General features: G+C 31.8%; 1 protein-coding gene across 1 annotated transcript in view; it reads left to right on the top strand.

Moving 5' to 3' along the window:
* The first annotated feature begins 11,141 nt into the window (after positions 1-11,141).
* Positions 11,142-22,677, top strand: part of Fam227b (family with sequence similarity 227 member B) — a 49,507-nt gene continuing 37,971 nt past the window's right edge. Inside the window, exons 1-4 of the mRNA XM_027925769.1 lie at positions 11,142-11,189; positions 13,410-13,463; positions 20,627-20,855; positions 22,421-22,485. Of these exons, the coding sequence (XP_027781570.1) occupies positions 11,142-11,189; positions 13,410-13,463; positions 20,627-20,855; positions 22,421-22,485 (396 nt within the window). The remainder of the gene's footprint in view (positions 11,190-13,409; positions 13,464-20,626; positions 20,856-22,420; positions 22,486-22,677) is intronic.

Here is a 22,677-nt window from a genome sequence, read left to right as displayed (position 1 = left end):
TGTGCAGTAGAGAGAAAAGAAATAAGGCCAAAATTTGTTCTTTGAACAGATAGATAAAATTGATACAACTTAAGATAGACTGTCCAGGAAAAATAAAATTCAAACTACTGATATCAGAAATGAAAAGTGAAACATCACCAAAGAACTTACAGAGAGTAAAACATAGAATGTTAAGAAAAGAATATTTGTGACAAAATATTTGACGTTTTACTTTCATGAAAGATACTTTACCAAAACTGATGTAAGAAGTAATAGACTATGTGAATTATATTGAAATTGATAAATTGTATCTGTATTTGTCTGCTCAGGTTATGAACTTTTATTATTAGCTTCAATTCTTTACCACAGACAAGATGCTTTAAACAATAGACATTATTATCTTTTAAATATTTTTATTAGTTTTTGATGAATTTTTTAAAATTTATTTATATGTGGTGCTGAGAATCGAACCCAGTGCATCACACATGCTAGACAAGTGCTCTACCACTAAGCCACAACCCCAGCCTCTAGAAATTATTTTATCACATTTCTGGAGGCCAAAAAGATGAAGGTGTCTTCAGGATTGGTTTCTGTTGAGTCCTCTCTTCTTGTCTTAAAGATCACTGATTGCCTTTTCACCATGTCCTTTTATGGTCTCTTCCTTATGTATACGTGGGGTAGGGGAGAAGGAAGGAAGAGAACATGGGTAGGCTCTGGTGTGCCTTCTTATAAGGACAGCAGTTCTATTAGATTAGGGACCCACTCTTGAGAACTCATTTAACTTTATCTCCTCAAAGCCCCATCTTCAGGTTACAATCCCATTGAGGGTTAGAGCTTTAACAAGTAAGTGAATGAAAGATACATTTGAATCCACAACAATATCCTTAATTTAAAAATTTCCCATAATTTCAGGTTAAGTAATATCAACATCAAGGTCCACCAAATATTTAAGGTGGGAAGGAAAAGGTAGTACTCATCTTTTAGATTTCCATATTCTTTTAGAGAATAGGGGGGAAAATGGAGGCTTTTCCAATTTTGTTTCTATTTGTTCCTTTATTTTAGGCCAGGACAACCTTTATCGCCAGTTCTCATGAGGACATTGTAAGAAAGAAATTTTCAGGCAAATATTTTTATAAATAATGTGGTAGCTTTTATTATTAGCCCCAATTCTCCATTCCTTTTGGATGCATGCCTTTTGTCTTATGACATTGTAGTACCTCCCACCTTCATAAGCAGAATATATTTCCCCATACTTTGGCTCTGGATTTATCCACATGACTTACTATGGCCAATGGGACATTAGCAGATAAGATGCAAAGAGGAGCTTGAAATGTGTTTACACAATGGAGCCTTTCCACTGTGCCTCTGCCATCATTATGAAAAAGAAGAGCTTCTTCCAGCTAACCTGCTGGTTCCAAGAGAATCAAGAAACAGTTGAGGCCGAGCTAAAAGCAGAGGTCAGAAACCTACAAGAGAAGCACAGCCACTCAGATGGGAGGCTATTCTAGGTCAAGTAAATATAAAATCAATCTACAAACATATGTGGGAAAAGTTATAAGCCATTGAGTTTAGGGTAGTTTATTACACTAACTAGTCAATGTAGAAATACTTTCAGAGACTCTAAAAAAATAGGTGCAAATCACAGTAAGCAATATACTTTAAAAAGAGAATACACTATGACCAAGTAGGGTGTATTCTGGGAATTCTACATTGGTTTTACATTTGGAAATCTATCAGTATAATTCACCATACCATTAAAGTATGATTATCTCAGTAGGTGTTGAAAAATCATTTATATTTGTAATAGCATTCATGTTAAAACTCATGAGCATTTTAGGACTAGAAGAGAATGTCCTTACTCTGCAAAAATACCTATAGTGAATAATATAATTATGTTAATATGTTAAAAATTTCCACTAAATATTGGGAACTGAATAAATATAGTTATTATTGTATTGCCACTTCTATTCAGTATTATAAGAGGTCCTTATTCAGTGAAGTCTATCAAGAAAAAGAAAGAAAAGCTATAAGAAAGAAAAGCAAGAACCACCATTACTGGCAGACAATATAATTCGATTTTTACAAAGTCCAAAAGAATCTTCATACACTGTTACACTATTAAAATTAATATGTGCATTTCATTGCTGGATATAAAATCAGTATTTAAAGTAAACTATAAGAACCAATAAAACCTGACTTTAAGATTTACTATAAAATAATATTAATCAAGACAGTATTCACAAAGAAGTAGAGATCTCAGAAATAGACCTACACTAGTAATAGTCAACTGATCCTTGACAAAGGAGCAAACATAATACAATGAAGAAAAGATAATCTACTACACATAGTGTTAGAACAACTGGATACCCACATGAAGGGGGGAAAAAAGCAAAATCTAGACACAGACCTTACACCCTCTCAAAAATTAACTCAAATGCCCAATAGACTGAAACAAAATGTAAAAGTGTAAAAATCCTATGAGATAGGAGAAAATCTAGATAACTTTGGTTTTGGTGATGATTTTTTTTATTTAGTTATAACACCAAAGGCGTGATCCATGAATTGACAGAGTTCATTAAAACTTAAAACTTTTGAGCTGGGATTGTGGCTCAGCGGTAGAGCACTCACCTAGCACAGGTGGAACCCAGGTTCGATTCTCAGCACCACATAAAAATTAAAAAAGGCATTGTGTTGTGTCCATCTACAAAAAAGATATTCTCTCTCTCTCTCTCTCTCTCAATCTCTCTCTCTCTCTCTCTCTCTCTCTCTCTCTCTCCTTTAAAAAAAAAACTTAAAACTTTAAGCTTCTGCTCTGAGAAAGATACTATCAAGAGAATGAGAAGAAGATTGGGTGTGTAAGTCAGCTCTTTAATGTGACCAAAATACCTGAAAAGAACAACTTAGAGAAGGAAAGGTTTATTTTAGCTCATGGTTTCAGAAGTCTTCGTCTATGATTAGCTGGGCAGAAACATCATGGCAGAAGGATGTGGTGAAAGAAAGCTGCTTAGCACATGGCAACCAAGAAGCAGGGAGAGAGATGAGAGAAAGAGAACAAGTGGTGAGGATTCAGAAACAAGATGTATTCCCCAAGAGCATGCCCCCAGTGACCCACCTGCTCCAGCCATGTCCCACTTACCTATAATTACTACTCAGAAGGCCATTCACCTATCAATGGATTAATCTACTTGCTGGAAAATTCACTTGCTGGATTAATCCAATGGTTAATCCAATGATGATAACTAAAAGCCCCACTTCTGGACCTTGGTGTATTGGGGATCACACTATCAAAACATGAAACTTAAAACACAAGGTCTTGGATTCAGTCCCCAGTACTAAAAGAAAATAAAGGAAAAAGAAAAGTACATGGGCTTCCAGGAGACATTCAAGATCCAAATCATATCCTGGGTAACAATATATGCAAAAGACATATTTTATAAAGTACTGTTGTCCAAAATATACAAAGAATTCTTAAAACTAAACAAGAAAAAGTAAAAGTTTTGTTTTACAACCATAAACTGCCAGGTTTCTGTTCTCGAGACTAAAAGGCTCAGGGGTCACTCTAGTTAAACTGGGCTAACTGGGCTGCATGAAATAACCACACAAGAGACACAAATACCTTTTTCTTTGGGGTTGCTGTGACGGCTCCTCTGACCTTAAGGGTCTGCAGAAAGAGAGAGAGCACGCACTGACCCTTTTTATTGAGGAGAAGCTATTCAAATGAGGCAAGGGGTCATGTTTCAGGGGGCTGAGTCTATCTTCATGATGTCCATTGTCAGCAGGTTGACTGACACCTGGGTAGGCCACACCCAAGGGCACAGTAAGAGGAGGGGACACACACAAGGCACTTCCATGGAAGATTCTATCCTAAACAGGGCAAGGGGTTATATTACAAAGGAACAGGTGAGCATAGCTTCACCCATGGGGCTGTAGCAAGACACACCCATTTCTGTGACAGAGCGCCTCAGCACCCAGCTGGGGAGTGTAACTCAGTCACCCGTAAGGTTGGCCTCCCACAATAAACATTGTAGAAAATTGGAATATAGGGAACTACTGTTTAAACATATTGGATAATAAGGAACTCAGGACTAAACTTTCTAAGAGAAAAGTGAAATGAGTCCTACAATCCTTTCAATATTCTTCCTGAAATGCTTTCTAAAACATGGCACAGCAAGGCAGAAAACCAAGTGGAACACATAATTCTTGCTGAATTGAAGAGACAACTGTCAGAATTTATGGAAACCAAGAAGTTGGATTTTTAGGGAAGATATTAAGAGAATGAGGAGATACACAGAGAAACAATGTCTGAAATTAAAACTTCATTAGCTAGACTCAGCAACAGATTAGCATTTCCTGAAGAAAAGCTCAGTGAACTTGAAGACATGATTTTGAAACTATCCAAAATGAAGCACAGAAATAAAAAAAAAAAAGCTGTAGGTTTATAGGCTCAAGCTATCTAAAAATAATACAACTGGAGTCCTAAAAGGAAAAAGAGAGACTGAAGAAAAAACTGAATAGAGAATATTAGATAATTATCCAAATTTGGTGAAAACCATAAATGTACAGATTTAAAAGTTCAACAAACCAAAGCCAGGCTGAGGAAAGAAAGAAAAAGGGTAGGATATAGGGAAAGAGGGATAACACAATCCCATTAACTGTTGAATATGGTAATAAAGAGAATTTTCTTAAAAGCAGCCAGAGAAAAGAGACGTGTTACATATAGAAGAACAAAAAATAAAATGAGCTAGAAATTGTTCCTCCTTTCTCTGTTTTCTGCAAGAATGTGTGTACAATTGCATGATTTCTTAAAATATTGATAGAATTTACTAGTAAAGCCATTTGTACTTAGTTTTCTTCATAAAATTTTTCATCACAAATTTATCATTTAAAATTTGACTTAGGAAGGGCATGTTGGCACACACCTGTAATCCCAGCAGCTTGGGAGGCTGAGGCAGGAGAATCTGAGTTCAAAGCCAGCTTCAGCAAAAGGGAGGTGCTAAGCAACTGAGTGAGACTCTGTCTCTAAATAAAATACAAAATAGTGCTGGTGATGTGGCTCAGTGGCTGAGTGCCCCTGAGTTCAATCCCCAGTACCTAGAAAGAAAAAAAAATTGACATAGTTCAATCATGTGTCAATTTGAAGAACACTTAACTATGGGGATACATTCTGGGACAAGTATCATTAGCTGTTTTGTCATGCTAATGTCAGAATGTGCATACACAAATCTAGATGGTATAGCATACTACATACCTCACATACATTTTATGCACTAAGTTTTTATATGACTGGCAGCACAGAATGTTTGTTTATTTACACCAGCATCACCACAAACAGAGTAATTCATTGAACTCTATGATGTTACAATGCTGTCAAGCATTAGACAATAGAATTTTTCTTCAACTCCATTACAATTTTATGAGAACGACATTATGCATGTGGTCCCTTCTTGACCAAAATGTCATTATGCAGTGCAAAACTGTATTACCTTAGGTAGTTATATAAGAAAAATCAAAACATGGCCACAGAACATGTGTTTAATTTTTATAGTTTACTTTCATAATAGCTCAACTCAAAATCTGAAAACAAACCAAATATATTTACACACACACACACAAGTACTACACAGCAATAACATGCAATGAATTCCTGACAATGGACACAAGAATGACTCTCAAAAATATTATATTGATCAAAAGAAGCCATACCTACGAATACATACCTATAAGTTCTTTCTTATGAAATTCTAGAACAGTCAAAACTAACCAATAATGAACTAATTTTTAGTTACTGAAAGCAAATAAGTATTAGTTCTAGTAATGAGGAATAATCTCAACCACAGAGCAGCACAAAGGAATATTTTGGGGGTGACCTAAATATTATACTTTGTAACTAAAAATTACATGAATATACACACTTGTCAAAATTCTTCGAACTGTCACTGAAAATTGTCACTTAAAAATGGCAGTTTAACATCCATATTAAATAAGTTGCTTAATAAAGTTTATTTAGATAGGAAAATTTTTTCTATTTCTGTTTGCTAGAAGGCAACAAAAGAAAGAGAAAAAATATTTAAAAATACCATTTGCAATCTAAACATTTAAAAAATATCTTACCATGGAAACAAATCCCATCAAAAAACACTGAGATAAATCTAATGAAAGATTATATAATATTTCTATATAGAAAACTTATAAAACAGTTTCAGAAGAAAATTTAAAAGATCTAAAAGAGTGGAAAAAATTCATAATTTTTATTGATTCTAAGATTTAATATTGGAAAGATGTTAGTTGCCAAGTTGACTACTATATATCATGTAACCCCCATCAAAATTTCATCATAGATTTTTTGCAGAATTTGACAATATGTTTTCTAAAAATCATTTATATTTCTTAAATATAAAAGGCTTAAAATAGTAATGACTACTTGATAAGGAAAACAAAGCTAGAAGATGTAAATTATATCAAGATTTATTAGAAAGGCACAGTGATTGAAACTAAATGGTATTGTGAAAAAGACAGACTATAAGACAAGTGTAACAGAACTGAGTGTTCAGAAAAGCTATTCAGTTGTCTCTAATCACTTTGATTTATGGATAAATGGCACTGTAATACAGCAGCAAATATAGTATTTTAACTAATAAATTATGGATCAACTAGCTATCCAAATGGAATAACAAAACAACACAACCTTGATTTATTACCTCACTGAAAACATAGCAATCGATACAATACAGATCATAAACTTAAATGTGAAACATAAAGTAATGTAGCATTTTAGAAGGTAAAATGCAATACCATCTTTTTTTTATTTTTGGGTAGGCAAAGATTTCTCAAGACAAAAATGAAAAGTTAAAGGACTTCATAAAATTAAAAGCACTATTCATGAAAAAAACACCATTGAGAGAATACATATTATTTTTGTCCTGACAATGGATCTGTATTTCATGTGTATATATATATGTATATAAAAAACAATATATATATATATATATATATATATAAATTAAATATATATAATACACATATATATATACACACACACATGCACACACACAATAGTAAAAAATTTACATTCTTAGTATGTAGAATTACTGGAACTTTCATACACTTGTATTGAGAATGTAAACAAGTACAACCACTTTGAAAATCTATTTGGCAACACTATAGTTGACCCAGTAATCTCATTCCTAGATACATAAATATCAAGTGTCCCAAAAGACGGTAACAAGAATGTTCATATTGACTTGATTAGTAATAACACATAAATAGGAAATGATTCAAATGTCCATTAGGAGTAGAATGTATAAACAAATTTTGGTTATGTTATATAATAGAGTATTACGCAGTGATGAAAAACATGAACTACTTTTATATGAAACACCATGGATAAATCTTACAGACATAATGTCAAATGAAAGAACCAAAGAGGAACCGTTTATAAAGTTCATAATAGGCAAAACTTATTATCTAGAGTGGTAGAAATTAGAACTATGGTTACGTTTGAGGGGAATGAATGACTGGAAAGGGGCAATAATATACCTTGGTTTACTGGTTTTGTCTGTCTTGATTTGTGAATTGGTTATTTAGGTGCAGACATTTGTAAAAAAAAAAAAAAGTTATCCATCAATATAATTAAAGTTTGTACAATTTACTGTACATATGTTTTACTTTAATGAAAAGGTTAAGAAATCAGTTTTACAAACAAATGACTTGGAAAAATAATCAACAATAAATACAACCAACTGTGTTAATATTGGGACTGTAAAAGAAGACATAATTAAAGATTTTATTATGTTTTTGTTAGTGCATTATAATTATCTATAATAGTGGAATTCATTTTGACTTTTTCATATATGACAAAACATAATTTTCTTCATTTAAAGGAATTTTTTAAAAAATAAATTATGGTGATGGAATATACGGGACAAGGAAAGAAAAGGAAGAGTCTAAGATAATTCGTATTTCAAACCTGGATGACTGAAAATCTTTGCCACTGAAAATAATAACAAGTCTCAGAAAGTAAGGACTTCTTTCAAGATATGATCATAAAATATGTTTTGAAAATACTAGGTTTGAAATGAAAAACCCCTAATATAAAATCTTTTTCTGTATACCTTTATTTTATTTATTTATTCTTCATGTGGTGCTGAGGATTGAACCCAGTGCCTCACATGTGCTAGGTGAGCACTCCACCACTGAGCCACAACCCCAGTGCCCCTAATATAAAATCTTCATGTGCAAGTCTTCTATAAACCTTTAGAATAATGTGTCTTCAAAATTCTTATGAATAAAAATCAGTTAATTACATAGATTTAAATAAATTCATATAAGGATTACCACGTTTTGAATCATACTCCACACTGTTATATTAAATATATTATAAAATTATTATAATATAGTTTTTCATCCCCAAGATAAACCTCACTTGAGCACGATTTATTATTCTTTTTAGACCTCTCTGGATTCAATTTGCTGGTAATTTTTAAAAGATTTTTAAACTCTATTTTCTTGAGGGATGTTTTAATCTATAATTTCCCTTTTAATATCCTTGTCAGACTGACTTCATAAAATGATTTAGAAACTATTCCCTCCCCTATTTCTGAGTTTATATTAAATTGTTATTATTTCTTTTTTTGATTATTTTATGCCATAGCCATCTAGGTCTGGAATTTATGGGAATATTTTAAATTATTAATTCATATTTTTTAAAATTTATTGTGATATTCAAATATATTATATCTGTTTCATTTGTTATTATTTTTAAAGGATTTGTCCTGTTCATTTAGGTTATTTAACTTACTGACATAAAGTTTTTAATTATATAACCTTTAACCCCCTTCATCACTTCTGATATTGGTCATTTATATTTCTCTCTCTAAGTTTACCTCTACTAAAGGTTTCTCATTTTTTTCATCTTTTCAAGGAACAACTTTTATTTTCTTGATTTTTGTTTTTACATTTTTATTTCTATTCATATATTTATGTTTTTCTTTACATTTTATTTTCATTGTTTTTCTTCTAAGCACTTTAAGCTAAATGCTTTCCTCTAAACATAATTTTATCTATATGACACAAATGTTGATATATTTTCATTACCTTTATCATTCAATTCTAATTGTCCTTATTATTTATTTTTAAGCCATGCTATTTAGAAATTAAGTTCTTAATAATTAAGGATTTTCTGAATGTCTTCACAACTGTTTCTATTTTAATTCTAATATAGTCAGAGAACATACTCTGAATTCAAATGATTTCAAGTAACTTTAATTATTTGAAAATTTTTAAGACTTGTCTTATGGTATATAGCATAGGTCTTATGGTATATAGCATAGGTCTATCGTGTTGCATTACTTCTTTTTAAGAGGACTGTACTACATAGAAATCACTTTTTTTTTGTAGTTGTAGATGCATGCCTTTATTTTATTTTTATGTGGTGCTGAGGATCGAACCCAGTGCTTCACACATGCTGGGCAAGTGCTCTGCCACTGAGCTACAGCCCCAGTCCCATGTTCCATTACTATTAGTTGCAGAGCAGGCTGAACAAATGTTAGCTGCAGGGTGGACTGAACATTGGACCCCCAACCATCTGGTGCAATGGAAACCCACTTCTGGCCCCTGCCGGATCTGCCTGAAGACAGAAGATGACACCCTTAGCAACTATGTATGATCCAATCACTGTACGCCAGTCAACAAGGCAGCTTGCAGACCCAGAGACCCCATTAGATTTTGGCTATAAAAACTCTCTCCTGCTGGCCACCCCCACCACTACAACCCTTTAGCTTTGCCCTCTTTCTCTCTCATTATTCTCTCACTTTCTCTCTCTGTGCTTTGTGCTCCTCTCCTCTCCTTCCTTCCTCTCCTCTCTGCTCTCTCCCTCCCTCTTTCTCTTTCCCTGCTCTCTTTCTCTCTTCCTTCCCTGTCAATCAGACACCACCGCCTAAAGATCTCTTGGTCACTCAGAATGTCATGGTCACTTTCCTTTCAATTACTTTAAAAGACTAATATGTTTACAGTTGTGTGATATGTTTGTTCTGTAGAGATCAATTTGGTTAAGTAGCTTGATAATGTTACTCAAACTTCTTATCTTCTTTTGTTTTATGTATTTGTGTATACTTGATTCAAAATTCAGAGAGGTACATTAGATCTCAAACTATAAAGGTGGTTTATATTTCTCTTTAGTTTTTACCAATTTCTGCTACCTTTATCTTTAAGCTCTGTTATTCGATACAAAAACATTTAACATTATTATGACTTCTTAATTAACTGACACTATCTGTATAAAATATCCTTATTTATGTCTAATAATACTCTTAGTCTTGAAGTCCACTTTGCTTGATTTTACTATAGACACAACCAGCTTTCTTAGTAGAGTATACATGGTTCTAGAATTTCTATTTGTTTCTTTTTTAGAATTTCCATTTCTCCTGAAATACCCCATGTCTTCATTTACTATTGTCAACATACTATTGTAAAATATTTAACGTATTTATAGTAGTTGCTTTAAAGTCCTTGCCTACTTATTACAATAACTGTTTTCCCAGTTAATTGGTTTATATTGGCAGTATTTTCCCTGGACTACACATCCCATTTTCCTCCTCCTCTGTTTATCTTGTTCTATTGTGTGTTCGACATTATATAACAAACATTGTGGAGGCTGAAATTTAATTTTGTTTAGTTTTCAGACAGCTTTTTCCTTTGGTATTTTGAGTGGCTGGCTGATCTCTTAAAATTCTTCCAAAGTTGATTCAAACTTTGCAGGGTTAGCTGCAAATTTAATTAGATTGAGTTCACTTGTGATTAACTCAACCTCCAACCTCTCTTCCTTCATATCTACCTCTTATATCTTGACAATATTTCATCTGAAACAAGTTGGAACTAAAGTTTTAGATATTTTTGATTCATAAATGAAGTCAATTTTGTCCAGGCCCTGGAATATAAGAATCATGTGAATGTGTTGATCTATACAATTTTTTTTTTCTAGCCCCTTCCTCCATTGCTGCTTTCTTTGACAAAAATTCAAAAGTAAGGTCTGAGGATAAGTGAAAAGGATTGTTTGACTAAGCCATTTGTTTTTGCATTTTATGTCTTTCCAGATTGTTCTCCCAACTCACACTGATGCCTAGAGCCCACCTAATTTCTGTTCATTTTTGCAAAGTTACTGCACCATGGCAGGTCAATGGAAGCCTCAAGGGAAAAACAGAAGTGCGTTCCAGGTAAGGAAGCTATCACAGCTTTATGGTCGTTTATTAAACAGCATGTCTCTTTTTGGAATTCAAGTCATCAAAACATCCAGGGAGAGTCAGACATGGACTTGAAACCTCTTCTGTTGCCCAGGGCCTCATGTTTTAAAGGACCCTGCACTCTACTTAATGATCTAATGTCAACGTCTTTAAATTCTTAATAATTTCTGAAAAAAGGGAATTTTTATGAATTATGTAATTGACTGTAATCCACTGATTTTCATTAAGTTCTTAGAAAAGAATGATTTTTATTTCAACCATGTTTTACTTGTTACCATGGAGCATCATTTATATTCTACCAAAAGCAGAAGGCTGTTTAATTTATGCCTCATCTCCTTTTAAATTTATCCCAGAGAACTATTGAATTTTATTTTGAAATTAGTTGAAAGTTTCCTGTGCAAGTTCACTTCCTTAACTCATTTTACTAATTCCCTTTAATTGAAATGTATTATTTTCAATTTATTCTAGTAGTAATTTAACAGCCATTATAAGCAAAAAAAGTCAACATTTAAATTGTTTTACCTCTGTACATTAAAAAAATACACTGTGCATTAATTTAATTCTGTGCATTAAAAAATACACTGATGAATGGGGAATGGAAGGACAGCAGAATAAAACAGACATTATTATTGCTGTGGGTATATACGTGACTGCATGACCAATGTGATTCTGCAACCTGTACACTCAGAAAAAAGAAATTATATACCATCTGATTCAAATGTATGATATGTCAAGATCATTGTACGGTTATATGTAACTAATTAAAACTAATAAAATACACTGATAGTACCTTTTAATCAAACTGTTATATGCAATATTCCTGATGATATATCATAAACAGTTTTCTGTCTCTAAATCTTTGTCTTCCATCTCGCATATCTCTTACCCTTCTCAATCTGACTAGCCCAAGTCCCATTTTTTTCCATAAAATTCAAATGACAGCTCTATTCATCTTTTGTTCTATCTGAACACTTATTTTTGTAATGGTTGTCACACATGACCTTTATTATTATTTCTTATAAGTCACATATTTATTTATATTAATCATATATTTTAAAATATTAAGAGACGTAACTCTACCCCCTTTAATCTTAAATGTGTAATTTTACCAAGCACATCCCTATAATTTTATAATGTTGGCCATTTTATATATATGAAATATATGTTTTAGTAAATAAAATATATATTTTAGTAAATAAAAACATGATGCAATCTCTTCATCCATGTTCTCATGACCATTAGGGCATTAAACTTCTGAATTCCTCTTATTTTTGCCTTCTCATTGTTTTTTTTTTTATTCTCTAGAAATGTTTTTATGGTTATTTTTTAAATACCTGCATACTTCTCACATTCATCTACTCATTTACTTATTAATTGATGCACACAGCAAGTATTTATATATTGACTGTGGTACTGCCACTGTGAAATTTAGATATTCAGCCATGATTACACCATTATTTCTATCCTCATAGAGCTATGAAATCTTCATGTTAACATGAAGAAACTTTTGTGGCAATAAAACCTTCCTAGAAAAAGTGACTTTTAATTCAATATTTAACATAAGAGCTAAATAGTCAAGAATGGATTGGAAGGAGAGGGACAGAGAGACTTCTAAGCAGAAGAAATAATGTGTGCAAAGTTTGTAAGGCAAGAGGAGCAAGGCTTGGTCTCAATTGAAATTACTTTCAACTCACAAAAACTACTAGATAATAAAAATAGGATTATTACTTATTAAACATTCAAATATTTAAATTGTTTTTGTGGATCTCACTAATGTGGCTTCTTAAAGTACTTCAGGAAGAGGATAATATTATCCATGCTATCTACAATAGCCCAAAATGTCTTGAAATTCTTGAAGGAATTTGAGATGAGGACATTCATCAAGAATCATGTCGAATTTTTCTATAGACTTGTGCATCAAAGGAAACTGTAGAATTTGATTTAGAGGCTCAGAATTTAAATGTTTACCTCTGTTCTTTTTTAAAGTTCAGGGGCTTGCAAGATGAATATTTAATACTTTATAGCTCTGAAATTTTAACCATATTTAAATATATAGAAGTATTCAAATATAAGTATTGTACTTAGTTAAATAAATACAAGTTACAAATTATAACTTGTACCATATTTTATTAAAATAAATATAAGTACAATCTAAATTTATGTCAATGAACAGTATCTATTTTGCTTCATTAGAAAATACAAGTACCTCCAAAGAGCATTGAAGAATTCTTAAAGCTTCAAAATTGGGTGAGTAGAACATTCTACTTTATGTGCCAATGTATCTTTCTTCTATAGTTTAAATTTTAAATTTACATTTGTAATAATATTGTCTCATTTGGAAATAATTACATCATATTTTATCTGTGTTTATGTTATATATTATGCACAATTATATATATAAATTAATTATAATTGTATATAATAGTAGGCTCATTAGGATATATTCATAGCTGTGCATTGTATAATTTGGTCTGTTTCATTCCCCTGTGCCTCCCATTTCCCTTCTTTCCCCCTGGACCTAGTTCTCTACTCTACTGATCTCCCTTCTATTTTTGTGAGATCCCTTCTTTTCCCCCTTTTTCTCTCTAGCTTGCATGGATGACAGAAAACATAGGATCCTTAACTTTCTGAGTCTGGCTTACTTCACTTAGCATAATGTTATTCTCCATTTCCATCAGTTTACCAGAAAATGACATATTTTCAATATTATTATGTCTGAATAAAACCTCATTGTGTATATACGCCACACTTTCTTTATCCATTCATCTCTTGATGAATAGCCAAATTATTCTTAATGAATAATTTGGCTATTATGAATTATACAACTATAAACATAGATATGCTTATATCACTACAGTAGGCTGAATTTCATTCTTTTCAATAAATACTGAAGAGTAGTATAGATTCCTCATATGGTGGTTCCATTTCTAGTGTTTTGAGGAACCTCCATACTGATTTCCTTAGTGGCTGTACCAATTTACTACACCACCATCAGTGAATAAGTGTTTTCCTTCACATCCTCACCAGCATTTATTATTATTTGCATTCTTTTTTATTTGGTTCATTTTGTTATATATATAACAGTAAGATTCATTCTGACATAATTATAAAATGTTTATAATTTTATAACAAAATACATATAATGTTCTAATCCAGTCCCCAGATACTTCCCCCTTGTTATTTGTGATCTTGATGATGACCATTCTGCGGTGAGATGAAATCTCACTGTACGTTTGATTTGCATTTCTCTTTTTTTTTCATGTATGTGTTGTCCATTTGTATTTCTTCTTTTGAGAAATGTCTTTTTATTTCATTTTCCCATATATTAATTTGTAGGTGTTTTTTTTTGTTTTGTTTTGGGGTGTGCATGTGTGTGTGCACATGCTAAGTTCTTTAATTCTTTTTCAGGATATTAATCCACTGTCAGGAGAGTGGCTGGCAAAAAATTTCTCCCATTTCCTCCACTCTTTTTATGCTCTTAATTGTTTCTATTATTGCGCTGAAGTTTTTAAATTTGACACCATTCCATTTATTAATTCTTTGTTTTCTATCTTGAATTTCAGGATTCTTTTTGAGAAAGTCAGTGCTTGAACATTTATGTTGGAGTATTGATTCTATTGTGTTTTGTCTAGCAGTTATAGATTTTCTAGTCTGATTCCTAGGTCTTTGATCTACTTTCAGTTGACCTTTGTGCAGAGTTAGAGATAAGAATCTAGTTTTACATCCAGTATTCCCAGCATCATTTGCTAAAAAGACTCTTTTATTCCAGATATGGTTTTGGTGGCTTTGTCAAGAATCATAACTATCTCTGTGGGTTTATCTCAGTGTCTTCTGTTCTATTTCATTGGTCTTTGTGTCTGTTTTTATGTCAGGATCATGCTTTTTTTTTGTTATTACAGTTCTGTATAATTTGAAGTTGGGTATTATGATATCTCCAACATTGCCCCTTTTGCTCAGAATTGCTTTGGCTATTATTTTATTCTTTCATATGAATGTTTGAACCATTTTTATTCTAGTTGTGTAATGACTGTCATGGGGTTTTTTGATGGGAATTGCTCTGAATCTGTATATCTCTTTTGGGTCTATGGTCATTTTAACAATATTAACTCTGCCTATTCAAGAACATGGAAGTCTTTCCATCTTCTGGTGTCTTCTTCAATTTCTTTCTTCAGTGTTCTATAATTTTCATTATAGAGGTCTTTCACAACTTTGTATAGACTTATTATTAAATGTTTTTTGAGGTTATTTTCAATGGGATTGTTTTCCTGATTTCTTTTTCAGAAGATATTATTTTTAGGATATTATTGTTTATATATTTTAGGATGTTGATTTTTTTTATCCCGCTACTCTGCTGAATTTGTTTATTTGCTCTAGAAGTCTTCTGTGAAGCTTCTTTGATCTTCCAAGTATAGGAACATATTATCTACCAATAGTAGTATTTGATTTCTTCCTTTCCTATTTGTATCTCTTTTATTTCCTTCTCTTGTCTAATTGCTCTGCATAAAATTTCAAGTACTATATTGAATAAGCATGTGAAGAATAAATATCCTTCTCTTGTTGCTGATTTTAAAGGATATGCTTTCCATTTTTTTCCCACTTACTATGACATGGGCTTTGGTTTTATGGTATAGAGACTTTATGATTTTCAGGTAAGTTCCTTCTATCCCTAGTTTCCTCAGTGTTTTTATCATAAATTGGTTATAAATTTTGTTGAAGGTTTTCTCTACATCTATCAAGATGATTATGTGATCTTTGTCTTAAATTCTATTTATGTGGTAAATTACATTTTTTGATCTGCATGTTGAACTGTCTTTGCATCCTGGAATGAAATCAACTTGATCATGATGTATAATCTCCTTAATGTGTTGTTGAATATGATTTTTATTGATGCATTTTAATTATACATAATAATGAGTTTCATTATATCATATTTGTGCAGGCACAAAACATAATTTGATCAGTCTCATTCTCTAATACCACCTCTTTCCTTCCTCTCTTACCTCCCTCACTGACTTGCTCTAATCTACTGATCTTCATTCTATTATCATTATTATTACTTTAATTAGTACATTATAATTATATACATATGTATGTGATTAATTGTGGTACATGGATATAGCATAATTTGATTTTGTACCCCCATATTTTCCAATACTCTCCTTTCCTTCCTTCTCTCAATCCTCTTCCTCTACCCTATTGGTCTGCTTCCTAATTTTGCAAGATCCCTTCCTTTTTTTCCTCTCTCCATCTAGCTTCCACATGTGAGAGAAAACATACAACTGTTGATTTGCAGAGTCTGGCTTTTGGCTTTTGGCTTCTTTCTCTCTTTCTTTTTTATTTATTTATTTTTTCTTGTTGTTGTTGTTGTTGTTCTGCGATTGAACCCAGGGACATTTTACCACTGAACTACATTCCCAGTTATTTTTTATTATTAGACAAGCTGTCACTAATTTACTTAGAGGCTTGCTAAGTTGCTGAGGCTGGCCTCAAACCTGCTATCTTCTGGTCTCAGCCTGCTGAGTCACTGGGATTATGAGTGTGCAACGTTGCACCAGATTTCTAGCTTATTTCATTTAGCATGATATTCTCTAGTTTCATCCATTAACCACCAAATGATATAATTTCATTCTTTTTTTGTGACTGAATAAAGCTCCATTGTGTGTGTGTGTGTGTGTGTGTCTGTGTCCCATTTTCTTTATCCATTCTTCTTTTGACCAGCACTAGGCTAATTCTATAACTTGTGATTTGTACTGCTATAAACACTAGTAAGCATGTATCACCACAGTATGCTGATTTTAGTTCTTTTGAATAAATACCAAGGAATTGGATAGGTGAGTCGTATGGTAGTTCAAGTCCTACTTTTTTGAGGGATTTACTTACTGCTTTCTAAAGTGATTGTACTAATTTTCGTCCAATGTATAAGTGTGTCTTTTCATACCACATCCCCCAAGGAATTATTATTTTTATTCTTGGTGATGACCATTCTAATGGGGGGGTGAGATGAAATCTCTGGTGTAGTTTTGATTTGCATTTCTAAGGATGTTGAACATTCATATATTTGTTGACCATTTGTATATCTTCTTTTGAGAAATGTCATTTTATTTCATTTCCCAATTATTGATTAGACTATTTTTGTTCTTAAGTTTTTTCAGTTCTTTATGTTTTCTGGATGTAAATCTGTCAGAGGAGCAGCTATCAAAGATTTTCTCCCATTGGATAGGTGCTCTCTTCACATCCTTATTTCCTTTGGTGTGCAGAAGCTTTCTAATTGGATGCCAACTCAATTATAGATTATTGGTTTTGTGAATTAGCATCCACATATTGGAAAACACATTTGACCTGTGGTTCTTTGGGATTGGCTTATTTTGCTTAGCAGGATATTCTCTAGCTTCATCCATTAACTGGCAAATGCCATAATTTCATTCTTTAAGGCTTGAGTAATATTTCATTGTGAGTATATACCACACATTTTCTTTTTCCATCCAACTATTGAAGGGCACCTAGGTTGGTTCCCTGGCTTGGCTATTGTGAATTGAGCTGCTATACACATTAATTCATATGGGTGCATCACTATACTATGACGATCTTAAGTCCTCTGGTTATACACTGAGGAATGGGATAACTGGGTCAATTTAAGGTTCCATTCCAAGTTTTCTAAGGAATCACTATACTGTATTCCATAGGAGTTGTGCCAATTTGCAATCCCACCAGCAATGTATGAGTGTACCTTTATCCCCATATCCTTACCAACATTTATTGTTGCTTGTATTCTTGATAATTGCCATTCTGAGTGGAATGAGATGAAATTTCAGTTTAGTTTTGATTTGCATTTCTCTAATTGCTAGAGATGTTGAACATTTTTCATGTATTTGCTGATTGATTGTATTTCTTTTTCTGTGAAGTGTCTGCTCATTTCCTTAGTCCATTTATTGATTGGGTTATTTGTTTTATTGGTGTTAAGTTTTTTGAGTTCTTTTTATATCCTGGAAATTAATGCTCTATCTGAAGTGCAGGCGGTAAAGATTTTTTTCCCATTCTGTAGGCTCTGTCTTCATGTTATTGATTATTTCCTTTGCTGTAAAGCAGCTTTTTAAATACTGAATGAAAATGGTTTCAGTGCTCCAATTAAAAGATATAGACTAGCAGAGTGGATTAAAAAACAAGATCCAACTATATGTTGTTTGCAAAAGACTCATTTTAAAGGTAAAAACAGCCACAGACTGAATGAGAAAAGATGGATAACGATATTACATGCAAATGGGGCCCCAAAGTTGCTACTTTTATATCTTACAAAGCATATATCAAAAAATAATCAGAGAATAATAATAATGTTCACATGAAAACTGAAATTGAACATTTATCTCTTGTCATATACAAAAATTAACTGAAAATGGATTAAAAGACTTTAAAATAAGACTTGAAGCTGAAACTACTAGGGAAAAAAAAAACATTGGGGAAAGCTCCTTAACAGTGGTGTGGACAATGGTAATTTGGATATGACCACAAAAGCACAGATAAGAACAGCAAAAATAAACAAATGGGATCACATCAAATTAAGAAGCTTCTGTAATGCCACAGAAATAATTAGCAACATGAAAAGACAACCTACAGAATGAGAGAAAATATTTGCAAAATATCCATCTGATAAATGATTATATAAGGAACTCAACTTAGTAGCAAGAAAACCTTATTAAAAATGGGCAAGGATATTTCTCAAAAGAAGCATACAGATAGCCAACAAGTTCATGTAGAAGTGTTCAATATTACTAATTATCAGAAATACAAATTAAAACCACAATGAGATGTCACCTCATACTTATGAGAATGACTATATCAAAACGACAAAAAAAATGTTGGCAAGGATGCGGAGAAATGGAAACTCTGGACAGTGCTGTTGGTATTGTTAATTAATAGAGGAACTGTGGGAATAATCAATATAAAAAATTAGAACTACCATATGATCCAGCAATTCTACTTCTAGATATATCTTCAAAGGAAATGAAATCAGTATGTCAAAGAGATACCTGCACTCCCAAGTTCATTGCAACTGTTGTTCACAACAGCCAAGATATGCAATCAACTTAAGTGTCCATCAACATATGAATGGAAAAAGAAAATGTAACATGTATATTTTTGTGTATGCATACACATATATACATATATACCCATATAATGTAATGAAATATTATTCAGCCTTACAAAAGAAATAATTCCTGTCATTTGCAATAACACAGATGAACCTAGGAGACATTATGCTAAGTGAAATATGTCAGGCCCCAAAAGACAATTACTGCATGTTTTAACTTACATGTAGAATTTTTAAAAAAGTGGAACTCTTAGTATCAGAGAATACAGTGGTGATTGTCAGAGGCTTATGGGGGAGTAGGAGAAATGGGTTAAAGAATAGTTTTGGTTAGACAGGATGAATAAATTCTGGAGATCTATTGGACAGCATGGTGAATCTAGTTAATGTATATTTGCTGAGAATAGGTCTTAAAATTCCTTACCACAAAAACAAAGCAATATAAAACCTATATGAGGTAATGGATTTGTTAATTAGTTTTACTTTGGTAAAAATTTCACAATATATATATATACACACACACACACACACACACACACACATCAAAACATTATATTGATGCACACCTGTAATTCCAGGGGCTCAGGAAGCTGAGACAGGAGAATCATGAGTTCAAAGCCAGACTCAGCAACAGTGAGGTGCTTAGCAGCTCAGTGAGACCCATCTCTAAATAAAATACAAAATAAGGCTGGAGATGTGACTCAGTGGCCAAGTGCCCCTGAGTTCAATCCCCGGTACTCAAAATAAATAAATAAAACCTCACATTGTAATGTGTACTATAAATAGGTACATTTTTGTCAGTTATACCTTAATAAAGCTGGAAAAAAAATTAAGAGAACTGCCTCATATCTTTCCTCCTCCCTCTCACCAACATACTGAGAAACTACGTCAGACCCAAAGGGACTAAAATGGCACTAAGTTTAAACATAATGTGTGATTCTGAATTTGATTATTTTCTGTAGAGCACATCATTAGTTTAAGTGATGAAACTCGAATAGAGTGAGATTAGATAAAAACAATATATTTATGCCAATTTCCTGATTCTGGTGTTATATTGTTATTTTGTAGGAGAATGTATTTGTATTTTTTTAAATATATGCTAAAGTATTCAAAGATGATGGGCCATAAACAACTTACTTTCAAATGATTCAAGAAACAAATTTCTTATAAAAACTCTGGTAGTTTTTCTGAAGTATTTTTTCTTACTTTTCTTTAAAAATTTAATAATAAAATGCTGTGAAATAAATCTCAAGTTTAGCTCATTGATTTTGAACTCTATTATTTAAATTTATTAAAAATGATTTAATTGTTTCCTCTCCATTGGCAGGATTATTGGCCCAAAGAAATCCACTTAATAGAAGATAAATATGTACATGATATGAACAAAATAAAGGAAGATAGTTCATTTACTTCAATTTATACACATCTATTGAAAAATGTCCCTCAGATATTTGAAGCAGACATGAACATGGAGTTAAGATTAAGGGAATGTTCACTTCTTTTGCAAGACCATGCATCCAAAATATTTGAATGGGACAAAGTTATTTGCAAAACAAGTAAGCCTTATTTTTTAAAATAAGTAAAGTTATGGTATATGTGTCTGGGTGTCTATTAGTCTATCTGCTGCCTCTATATGTGTTCTCATAAAGAATAAAATACAAGAAGAATATCTTAAAATATAAAAGATATCTTAAAACAAGAATATATATTTTAAAACCTCTTCATTTTAAAATGATTCAGTACAGATTTTCAGCTAAACACAAACATGTAGTTTCAAAGATAGGGTTACTAGGACAATAGTTATTAACCTTGTAAAGTTAGAGTGTAGGTAGCAAAATATCAGGGAAACATGGAAACAAGATTTTATCAACTGATATTGAAAGTCACAAGCAAATCCTCAAGAGTCAGGATAAAAGAACCTAAATTTCTAAAGCCGAACAGTAAAAAAGGGTAAGAGTTGATTACATGGGCTAGGTTAGGTTTTATAGGAGTATTCAGAATATGGTGAGGAATAAATGAAGGAGTAAAAAGCATTCTGCAAATAATGATAATGATAATTTTTCCTTTTCAGGATTTGTGTACTTTTCTTAATTAATTATGTTGATTAATACTTCCAGAATAATTTTAAGTATTAATGGTGGTTCTTATTCTTGATGTAATGAAACTTTGCCATATAGAAGTCTTGAAAACAATGATACTGGTTATCTTCTATTTTAAATAAATAGTTATAATGTTTAGATATTTAGTATTCTTCTTTGACTTTAGGTTTTTCAAATTCTGAGAACATTTAAATATACTATTAAATTCACTATTTTAAGTTTTCATGTTGTTCTAAATTGTAAAATTTTATCATTTTTTGAATTCATACAAATTATATATATATATATATATATATATATATATATATATATATACACCTTATATGTATATGATATGCAGATTATGTGTGGGATATATATATACACACATATATGAATATACATATATACAATATCTATACACAGTATATATACAGACATACATATGAAGCTTATGTGTGTGTGTGTGTGTGTATATATATATATATATATATATTCATAAATTCTTTTCTAAAATAAAATATCTACAAGTAAAAGAAAAATAGGAACATATCTCTTCAAATATTCCTCCCGGTTTAAAAATAATAATTATAAATATATACCTATATATTCATTGTTCTCAGTATGTAAATATCAGAGTTTATATTTAAGTCTAAGTATCTAACTTCAAAGCCATAACCTTTCTATTGGCCATACACCATTGTGCATTGTGCTTTATTTAAGGTAATCATGAAATAACCAAATCTAAGTCACTGAGCTGTTTGAAAAACATGGACTTGTTCAGTAGAGATTGATTGAGATAAAAATTTAGATAGAGAAGTAAGAGCCATAGACATGTTAGGTGAAATATGATATTTCAGAAAAACTAAAGAAAACAGAAGATATGTAATAGTTCTAGTTATTCACTAAGAGTATAACTAGTATTATGTTTATGAAAATCATTAGTTGATCTCAGTGAATAGTTTCACATAATTTCTTTAAACTATTGAAATTTTTCATTTCTAAAGGATATATTTACATATGTTTTGAATTCTGTTTTTAAGGTTATGAAAAATTGGAAAGATATAAGGCATTTCTAGAGAAGTACCATACACACAAAAAGATAATGGTATGATATTTATATTTTTATCATTTTTCAAAAATTGTATTTTCACAGAAAATATAAACATTGTAATTTCACAGATAAGCACTAATAATATTTTAAAATTATTCTTTTTAGTCTTTGGTTATCTAACAATGATGTCTGTGTTTTAAGTAACTAGCTGAACTCTTCTTTTCACCTTCAATTAATTAGTGTTGG

The sequence above is a fragment of the Marmota flaviventris genome, chromosome 2, assembly GCF_047511675.1.
Source record: "Marmota flaviventris isolate mMarFla1 chromosome 2, mMarFla1.hap1, whole genome shotgun sequence".
NCBI classification, from domain to species: domain Eukaryota; kingdom Metazoa; phylum Chordata; class Mammalia; order Rodentia; family Sciuridae; genus Marmota; species Marmota flaviventris.
This window is presented reverse-complemented; position numbering and strand designations above follow the sequence as displayed.